This window comes from Limanda limanda, chromosome 18 (genome assembly GCF_963576545.1).
Source record: "Limanda limanda chromosome 18, fLimLim1.1, whole genome shotgun sequence".
NCBI classification, from domain to species: Eukaryota; Metazoa; Chordata; class Actinopteri; order Pleuronectiformes; family Pleuronectidae; genus Limanda; species Limanda limanda.
In genome coordinates this window covers 8,831,284-8,842,115 of record NC_083653.1, presented here as the reverse complement: position 1 = coordinate 8,842,115, position 10,832 = coordinate 8,831,284, and the positions used below count along the sequence as shown (strand labels likewise).

Genomic DNA, 10,832 nt, shown 5'->3' with positions numbered 1-10,832 from the left:
GATGTCAGATGGGCACTGGGGGTGGGGGGGTATAGGGGGAGTATGTGTGCACGTGCAGGTATCGTGGGTTGGGGTCTTCACTCGTCCTGAAATGATTGATTTGGTTGACAACTGTGGACAGAAAACCCTATTTCACAATCCTCCTCTTCCTGAGATACTGAGATGTTAAAAACACACAAAAGACACAACCTAGACTTGTGTTAGAGCTGATCAATCCAATTCAGGGAGGGGGGGGGGGATTTCAATTGGTTCATATAGAAAGCACATGAATGAATCGAACTCTAAGAAATGTCAGTAGTACAGCATTTCAACAAGACACAAACAAGAATCATTTTCTGTCAGTTGATATTAAACACTTGTTAGATTATGCTCACAGGCATAATCGATAATTGTTTCAACATTATTTTTAACCTGTTGAATATTGATGTATATTCAAAAGAGAACATATAGATTTCCCCTTCACCTCAGACCTGAGCAGAGCAAAGGAAAACAAAGGAGAACAGCTCCATCTAGCTCAACACTGGGCTCATTGCATCTGAGCAACAACTTCTCAACACTACAAAATAAAAATAAAACATTGTCGCAAAGCCATAGTTTTGTAAGAGTGTAAATGGCTGAAAAGAAAAACTGAAAAAAATACAATTCACATTAACTGTACTAGGGATGGGTTTTTAAAGGACACATTCATGTGATTTTGTGTGGTTTGGTGTCAGGTAACAGAAGAGGATATTGAAATGATTGGATTTTATGTACAAATTTGGAGGACAAGACTTTTTTTGAAATATAATGGATTGGAGAAATTGGAAAAATCCCGAACAAACAGTGTAATTTTATACTTACTCAACAATTCAGTTTGGAATTTATTTGCATCTGAATGAAACAATAATATTGACAGTTTTACAGACATGTCGCCAAGGACATTGCGAAATGTTAGAAGTTCACAGTTAAATTGCAGATTTGCGACAGAGAAATCAAAACAGATGTTCACTGGTATCATCTCATTTTAAAATTATACTGCTGGAGCTGGATCATCACGCTTAAAATGTTTAAACGTGACAAATGATGTAACTTCCTCATCCTTACGCTTGCTTCACATTTATTGGACATGGATGTAAATATTTTTCACAATTTCCAGTCATCAGTAGTACACAGGAAGTGTTGGTGTTGTCCCAAAGAGTAGATGTTGCTGTAAGTTTATAATAAATAACACATTTCTATAACACCGGTGTCCAGAGACATCACCCTGTTCACAGATTTCTCGCAAACATCATATTAAAACCAACTCTGTCACACTGTCACCTCTGCCTGAGTTTAAATGAAACCTCCAACCTGAAACAAACTTCACTTGCATATTCTCTCCCATCAATATTTGTCCTTTAAAATTAACTACTAATGTTGCAACCACTACAAATCCTATCTGTTCGGGACAAAGATATAGAACAAATAACAAGGTCAGAAGATTTACATATCCATCTACAATAAAGAGAAAGTTTCCCTTTGTTCAAAAAATGAATAAGGAGGTTAGCAATTAGTAAAAATTTGGCAACGGGATAAGAATTAACTTTATAATAGAATTTATTCCTAAAAGATTAAACAAAGATGATCAAGATCAGATTGACTCATGCCCATCCCTAATACATACTCTTGTTAAACCAAATGTATTCCTATTTTTAAACCTATTTGTCTACTAATAGATATATACAACTTTGAAATATAATGTATTCTTTGTAAATATAGCGCTGTATACAAAATTAGAAAAGCATGGGAAATGAATTTAGTTTTTTTAAAAGAGTAGATGCAAGCAAATGATAACGCAGACAACATTGTAGGATCACCTAGCACCAAAGTATGTGTGTGTGGGTGTGGGGGTGTGTGGGTGTGGGGGGGGGGGGGCCGGAACATGTAAAATAAGTAAATAAGAAAAGTTGACATAATCAAGGTTTCTTGTGATTTGACCAACATCTGTTGTGTTTTCAATATGTTGCATCACACAGAAACCAACCAAACCAAGTTGGCGGTTGCGTTGAAGGGTGGGATTAACTTTCTCAACATTACATTTCAAGACGTTCATTCTGCTGAGCCAAAATGTAAATGGAAGAGAAATGTACTTTCTCACATCAACTCAGATTGTCTCAGGCCATTATATTCTGTGTGTTTAGAGCAGGGATTATAATCTAGACCGCATGTGCAGAATTGGTCGCTGAATACAACCATAGAGAAACAGCTGTCCTGTTCAGCTCGAGTGGGGTTGTTAGAAGTTTCCTCTCCACAAACCTTCCCTCAGCCAACTCATCTCACAAAATGCCTTCTCTTCCGGAACTGTCTCCGCTTCCTCTTCCTTTTGTACAGAACGTCTGCGTGTGCAGAGACTCTAAAACGACGAGAGGAAACACTTTCACCTCCCTCGTTGGGGTTTAGCTTAACATTGAGCCAAATGTGATTTGTATTAGCTTTTCTATATGGTGTGGATGAACCCATTAACATTTTTAAACACAGGATCAAATAAACCAAAAAATACTGTACTCAACAAAACCAAAAAAACTTTAATTATTAGCTCGAGACCCTCCATAACACATACCCTGACTAGCTTTAGCTTACGTATTAACCATAATTTAGAAGATAAACATGTTAAAAAGGACAGAAAGACAGTTTTGGCACTACTCTACGAGGATCTCCTCAGTCTTTATGGGTTCTAGCTGGGTGCCAGAGTTGGAAGCATCGGAGCCTTCATCCTTAGACAGATCTTCACGTTGGAGCAGCATCTCGGCGTTTCCCTGAAGTCCCACTAATCCCCCCTGGGTGAAGCACAGGTGCTTGATCACCTCATTGGGGCTGGAGAAGGTGGTCGCACAAATGTTACACTTATAAGGCTTTGCTGAGCCCAAGAACATCGCCTCCATCTGGCTGCTGTCATCTCCTGCGGAGCACAGCTCCATGCTCTGTCGGTCCACCATGGTGTAGGTGTCGGCGCCCTGGTTCAGGCACACGTGGCGCGCTGCCTGGTTGGCCCGGCAGAAGCTCTTGCCACACGCGCTGCATTTGAAGGGCTTTCCCGTGTGGATGTACATGTGTTCGCGCCAGTGGCTCTTCTGGATGAACTTGCGGCCACAGGTGGAGCATTCGTACTTCCGCCGCTTCACCTCGCGGTCCAAGTCGGCGCTCTCCAGGTTGTCGATGTCCGCAATGTCTGACGGAGGGGGTGTGTCTGCCTGATGATTCATTCCCCCCACCCCCCAGCTGGATGTGGACACCTCTGCTAGGGGAGAGTCTGAGTTGGTGCCTGAAACAGGCGTTTGCTCGTTGTCACTGATTATCTCGACCGCTGTGCTGGCAGCGGAGGCACTTGACCCTGGCTTGCTTCCCCTGAGGATCCCCTCTACCTCTAACATGCTGTGGTCAACCGACATGAGAGGTGAGAGTGCGTTACTGGGCTCAGTCAGGCTCTGCTGAACAGCCAGGCTGTGCTGCAGGAGGTGCTCTCTCAGCAGGCTTCTCTGGGTGAATCGGCTCCTGCAGATGTGACAGGAATAATGCTTTCTAAAGGAGGCGTTCCTTTTCATGATGCTGGGCTTAACATGGAGGATGGCATTGACCAAGGAACCATCTCCAGTCAGCATGCTGGCTCCCCCCTCCTCACCATCAGGCTTAGCGCCACTGGTCGAGGCCTCCATGTCTATGGGCGAGGAAAGCAGCTTGGATGGCGAGGAGTTGCCGTACGAAGCTGTGGCCGCCGACATGGATGGAAACTTCCCCTCTGACATGAGCTGATCGACATCCAAGGGAGAGGAGAGCTGCCGTCGAGAGGCAAGTCTGGCTGACAGCGCCACCTGCTGGTCAGAGATCTGGATGCCATAGAGGGAGGTGGAGAGGTTGATGCTTTGCTCGCGTTGTGAATACACTGACTGGCTTGCCTCCTGCAGGAGTGGGTAGGCGTGCAGGAATCGAACTCCCTGCTCCAGCCGTGCAGGGTCTATCAGCTGGGGAGCAAGCTTGCCCGTGTACATCAGGTTGAGGAGGTAGCTGAAGATGTCCGGTTGGATGTCGGCAGCCTTTAGGCGCACACAGTCACTGAGAAGCAAACATCTTAGAGTTAAATAGTGACAAAAGATGTGGAAGGTTTTCATATTAAATGATTAGACTCAGTATCAGCGATGGTGGATGCTGCAGGTCTCAGTAATGGTCAATGAAGAAAGACAGAAAAGTGAGCACACAGATCTGTTTTAACTTTAATGTCTTTATAGACCACCTCAATCAAATCCACTGATTTGAATAATGACATTAGGTGTGGATTGTATCTCTAAAAAGATTTAGAGACAGTCTGGCGACTTTATGTTTGACAGCATGAGTTCCTATGATATTTCTGTGTATCTGTAGTTTTGGCATCAAAATTTTGAGTTGAGTTTTCTTTATTATTGCTTTTTAACTCGATACCGAAGCCGAGCCTCATACAAGTGTTGCTACATTCCTCCTGTACCTGTCCTGGTGAATGAAGAGCATCCTGAAGTAGTTGGAGAAGGCAGCGAGGACGGCTTTGTGGGCTTTGAAGAAGACATCTCCGATAGCCACAGTGCAGTCGCACAGGAAGCCAAACTCCCTCTGAGCGTTAAGCTGCTGCAGCAGGATAAGACCATGGTTGGCCAACTCCATTCTTCAACCTGCACAAAGACGCACACACACACGCAGGCAGCAGTGAGTTTCCTGTCTGGAAGGACACCGGTTTATTGTGACCACAAAGAGTCGGGCTGACAGGGCTGATCTAACGACCTTGTAAAGGCGAACTTAACACAATGGTGAAGAATCATTTTGCATTTTGACAATTTGTCTAACTTTAACGTCATTGAAAGTAATGCAGATCGCTGGTATGGCGACGGAAGAATAAAACATCTGGATCTGCTTTGTTCATTGCATCGTACCAGTGAGCATTTGGAGATGTTTTTGCAATGTTAGTAAAGAGTTACACCAAGTTATATGTGAGGTCATTTTTTCCAGGACATACGACATTAAGATATTCTTGTTCTGAATATTTTTAAGAGCACATTAGCAAACAGATGATAACCGCAGTTGACAGGCTGCTTCCTGTACAAGCAGCCTCACCACTTAAAAAAAAACCTTTGTTCCTCTTATAACAATTTCCAGAAGATAACTATCTCATAAGTCCTGGGATGGATAGTATGAACACGCAGCCATAGAAATATGATGTGTAATAGATAATAACAATAATAGTAATTGAATAATTTATCATGTCAATGTCAAATTTCTAGAACAAGGTTAAGGGGAGATCTATCTATATAAACCTCTAATGTGTCATTTGTCCCTGTTGCTTTGATATAAATAGACTTCACCATCAGGGTATTACAGCTGCAGAGAATGGCCACTAAATGTTAATGAGACACTGAAGCTTAAAGCAGAGTTCATTATCTGTGCAGTTCGATGTCCTGATGCACTGACAACACCACTTTGCAGGGAACCGATGAAGCCAGAACCCTCCACGTTCGATCCCGGAGCCTAAGAGCTCCACACTGGAGACCAGTGAAATGGGCGTGGTTGACCTCAAAAGGTCACTGGAGGACTACGAGGCCTTCAGGCCATCACATGATCGGGGTTATGGGTGTCGGCACACATTCCTAAGGCAGAACTGGTTCGACCCCCTTCCAGTGGAGAATGGAAACAGCACGGGTGGATCTCAGCAGGGTCTGTCGCCTCTACCCCCCCCACACGGGCAGAGAAATGTGTAAAGACAGAGGGCGAGGAATGAATCGACCCATTTACCTCTGATGGATCATCCTTTTGCAGCCCTGCATTCCTCTGCTGTGTATAAACACAGTCACAAAGCTCACTACACATGTGTATTCCATCAGGGGGGGTCAGAGGGCAAAGATGCTAGCGCTGCAGGAGAGGGTTCAGCATCATGTGGAAGGCAGTAAAGCGGCAGCACTAAAGATGTACAACAGCCAGCAGCCATGCTAAAGTCATCCACAACTTCAATATACACTCAGTTGTCAGTTTATTAGGGACACCTAGCTACAAATAACACAGCAATAAGCCCTCGTTCATTATATTCACTAGAAACTATTGTTAGACTATAGTTATTTTTATGGCCATCTTGGGGGCTGTAGTTAGAAATACAGCTAAAGTGTAGTGTGTTACACTTATCTGATTGATCAACAACTATTTTGATCATAAAGTAGTTTCATTCCTCTTTCAAACACATGTGTTCACACTCCTTGGTTTCTTTGTCAGACAAAACCAGCAACGATGATTGAGAACAGAACAGCTAAGCAAGAAAATAACTTATAGAAGGATTGTTAATACCACTTATAATAACATTTTTATGAATGTTACAACTTTCTAAACACAACAGACATTTCTAGTTCTGACAAGAACTGAACATCAGGAGGATTTACTCACTGCTAAATTGTATCTGTGTGTCCCTAATAAACTGGCCACTGTGTGTATACTCATCATCTTGGTCCTAAAGAGCTTCAGTCCCCTTTAACTCTCTTCTTTCTCAGACAATCTCCATTACCTATCATCCCATACTTCAAATATACACATTTAATCTGCAGCTCCTGAGTGATCAAAAGGCTTCAGTTAAGTATAACCCAAGAAAACAAGTCACATAGCGTCACATAACCAAGTCACAATTATTTTTAGCGATGAATATATTAGTCCGGTGGATCTGTGTTTGACTGTTAAAGGTTAGCAGACTCATGATATCTGGACTAAACCTAAACTGCATACGTTTGAATTTGATATTATCCGTCAGTCAGCTTGTCTGATTCCGGACTTTGTAAATATTAGTAATGTGCTAAGATGGATAGATTCACATGTGAGCGTGTGATCTCTATTGGTAAATATGCAGATGTGTGGCTCCTATTATTCCTTCAAATAGACTTATAAGTTATAAGCAGACTTCTGCAATCCAATGTAGAAAAGGCCCTGACCTTTGAGACACACACACACACACACGCGCGCGCACGCACGCACGCACGCACGCACACAAAAACTAAGTATCGATCAGGCGCAATCGGCCCAGTTTGAATTCACATGATCCACGAAGTTAGCCACAGCACCAGGCGCCGATCAATACTAACTTGTTTGCAAGCGCTAAGCCCCGCCCCTGCATGCAGACACGTGGAACGCTCACTTCCGTAGTGAGACTTTCTGTTATTCACCGTTTAAAAAATACGTAAACACGCTTCGGGAATACGACGCTGCTGCGGCGACATGAGCAGAGACAGAAAACAGCAGCGGACCGGAAACGGGCTTTTTTTCTGTTTAACGAGGCAGGAAGCGAGCGTCGGTTGCTAGCGCTAGCGGGAGAAAACGGAGGGGGGCGCGCACACACAAACACAGGGAGGGAGGGAGACACACACACACACAGGGAGGGAGAGAGACACACACACACACGGAGGGAGAGAGACACACACACACACACAGGGAGGGAAAGAGAGAGAGAGAGACACACACACACAAGGAGGGAGGGAGGGAGACACACACACACACAAGGAGAGAGAGAGAGAGACACACACACACACACACATTCACGGAGGGAGGGAGAGACACACACACTCACACACGCACACACACAGGGGGAGAGAGAGAGAGAGGCGCGGGGGATGGTCACAAACGCGTTTCCTTTAACTTGCACCGTGACGGTTACAGTTAGCGACAAAAAGCGAACACAAGTCGCCGAATATACCGCTAGCCGAGCGGCGGGAGTGTTCGCTTCGTACCTGCTTCTCCGCGGATCCGTGGAGCCTCGCCGCGGTGTTCAGGGGCTTCGTCACCGGGGACTGGTCCGTCCTCTCTGGGCAGCAGCAGCAGCTTGTCCCGCTCCTCCTCGGCGGCGGCGGAGAGGGTCGTGTCCGTCCGTCGGTGTTTTCCGGTTTAGGGGTTTTACGTTACAATCACATGACCGAGGGTTGGAAGAAAAAAAAAAAAAAAAAAAGCAGCCCCAAAAAGAAACAGCCGTTGAGCAGGGGGCGGAGGAGTGAACGTTAGATCCGCTCCCGGGGCTTCGTGACACTCGGAACGACATCTTTAATTCTGCGGGAATAACAGTTTTATGAGGTTTTATTCTTTACTTTTAAAACTTTACAGGAAGGACTCTTGTATTTCATCTTGGCTGCATTTTCAAACAATACTTCAAATTGCTTTTTTAGTTTGAGTTAGTTTTAGTAACACGAATATTTAAAAGAAACATCGCTTTTATATGAAATTATACATTTTTATTATTAATAATAAAGGCCTTTTGCCATCTATTAACTCTTCATGAGTAGTAAATAAGAAGCAGTCACGCAAGAGTTGTTTGATATGTAGACAAAAAATATCATTAAAATTCCATTTTTTTTTATTTCAACAAGATTTGATATCAGAGAAAATCTACATCTGTATTGATATGTGTATAACTTTTATTTATTTAAAAGGGAGAGTACATTCATTATAATGAGCACAATTGTTCATATAAATGAACCAGAGTCTGCAGTCCCAGGCAAGTTGATTTTAAAAAGAGAAACAAAGGATAGAGAACAAACTTACAATTATAAAAATGATGTGTGTGTGTGTATTTATATCTTTAATTGCTGTATATGATATTTTTTCACTATAATTTGTATATTTTGTTAAGGCATATCTGTATTTTGATATTTCTTTCAATAAACAAACAAATGTGACCACAATATTAGATAAATTGATTATTTAACAATTTATACTTTAAACATATGCTGTAAATGTTATTAAATATGAAGGATAGGTCAATAATAGAGTTTATATAGCTTTGATCTATGAAGTTAGACTAATTTTCAAGCACCTGTTTAAATGAATGGGTATAATGGCCGAGAGCTGAGTGATGCTATAGTGAAAACTGACTTTTTACTTAGAGGCTGTTACTGTCATCAACACCAGTGCACAGTAACCTGTGTCCCCCCCTCACACACCTTCCCCAGGTCCTGTATGTATAATCCCCAGTGGTAAACATTAGCATAGACCTTCTGTGGATTTAATAACCTTTAATAACCCAGTCACACCAACAGCAAACATCAGATCTATGGCCCGTTGCTTTTGCGTAAAAGAGGTAATTAGCCCTGCTTATTACAGCGATTATTTTGTGATTGCAACAAAGGCTTGCCTGTCGAAATAGTCTAAGGAACCAACAAACCACCAAATGTCTACGGGAAAACCATAATGAACAGAAGTGAGTACCAGTAAAGGGAAGGAGTGGGGATCTCGGAAACAAGAGTTCCACCACATACTGGCCAGATGTGTAAAGGGATCTTTTTTCTCCAATGCACTTTGGAGTCACGTCAATATTTCGTCATCAGATTTTGTCATCAGTCAGTTGTTGGATGTCCTCCCAGTGTAAACACAGTTTTGTCTTTTTTCCCCCTTAGGCCAGTCATTACAGACTTGCATTTCAGCCTTAGGACAGAGCGTCCACAGAAGGGCCATGACTAAAGCCAGTTGTAGCTCTCTGACCGTGCTTGTGTAAACGAGAGGGAAGACATGGGAGGGGACAGACATGTGGACAGGACCTGGGGACCTTTAAGTCTGTGTGCCGTCAACAAACAACTAGATCTGTTCCTGTCCTTCATGTTCGTTGAAATTAATTCGATGATAGAAGGTGAGAACAAAATGTTTCACAAACAAAACATTGATTGAGACCAGTGGTAGATGGTTTCACACAGCACAGCAAAACATGTTTACTTTGCTGTAAAGGCCACAGCAGGGGCTCATTGAAAGAGCTCTCACCAGTAATATCAATACATTCTGTGATAACCTTCCGACTTAAGGGAAATCCTTCTCTCTTATACCCTCCTCATCTCTCTCTCTGGTTTCACTCTTCTCAGAACGGCTCATTCAAAGGGGACGCAGGCTAGACTTTCACATGACTGCCCTGCCACAAATTTCCATTTAATTGATTTTTCCTGCGACAATGCATATTCAAATCAATCAGCACAAACTGCGTGAAATTGCTTAAAAAGAACTGCAGTGAGACTTGCGTCTGATTTGGTTGATCCTGACGTCAGTGCACGATTTCAAGCGGCTTCTCACGCACGACATATTCAGTCCTTCATATGAAATGCTAAGAGAAAGCTTGCTGCTGCTGCTGGTGCTGCATGAGACGAGTGTGTGTCTGTGTGTCTCTGTGTGTGTGTTGAGCTCAAACACCTGTTTAAACAGGGCCTGTAATCGTTAACTGCCGCCCTGTTCGTGGCCTGTTTTGAAACCGGAGTGGTGAGTCACTCCTCGCTCGGTTTTCAGAAAAACAGATCCGGCCGCAGGCTGGGGGCCCCGGCGGGGGGATGGGAGGCCGGTGGTGGATGAACAACCGGAGGTGGACGCAGCTGGACTCCTACTCCCAAGGACCCCACATCCTGACAAAGGCCTGTGTTCCCATAGTGACCGGGGCTGATCTGAGGGGGAGAGCGAGAGAGAGAGAAATATATAGAGAGAGAGTATAAACACACCACCAGAATCAACCGGTATGCGTATCTCTCCAGCCCAGTGGCCCGACCGTGCGTGTAGCCAATCAATTGGTCATATTCTTCAAAAGAGGAAGGAGCAGCAGTCCCGGTTCCCCTTCCTCAAAATGCACCGTATACTCAGATGCCTGTTATTTTGTCATGGATTAGGCCTTATTTACAGTGTCCCTGTGTTTCATCATGTTTTCAGGCCTGAGAGGAGTGGAAACAAGGGATTTAAACAGAAAAGATATAGTGTACTAAACTATATAAACCCAGGCGATGAAAATCTTGATTACGCTGTTTGTATATTCGTTTTTTTGAACTGGGGTCCCCGCCCACGAAGCAAAATAGTTTGGGGATCTGCTC

General features: G+C 43.5%; 1 protein-coding gene across 1 annotated transcript; it reads right to left on the bottom strand.

The window, feature by feature from the left end:
- Positions 1 to 1,872: 1,872 nt before the first annotated feature.
- Positions 1,873 to 8,085, bottom strand: zbtb2b (zinc finger and BTB domain containing 2b). Its single transcript, XM_061091247.1, has 3 exons — positions 7,737 to 8,085; positions 4,475 to 4,655; positions 1,873 to 4,068 (listed from the first exon to the last, which is right to left on the bottom strand). The coding sequence occupies exons 2-3, from the start codon at positions 4,645 to 4,647 to the stop codon at positions 2,658 to 2,660; spliced, it is 1,584 nt and encodes a 527-aa protein (XP_060947230.1). The 5' UTR covers positions 4,648 to 4,655; positions 7,737 to 8,085; the 3' UTR covers positions 1,873 to 2,657.
- Between the last annotated feature and the right edge of the window lie 2,747 nt (positions 8,086 to 10,832).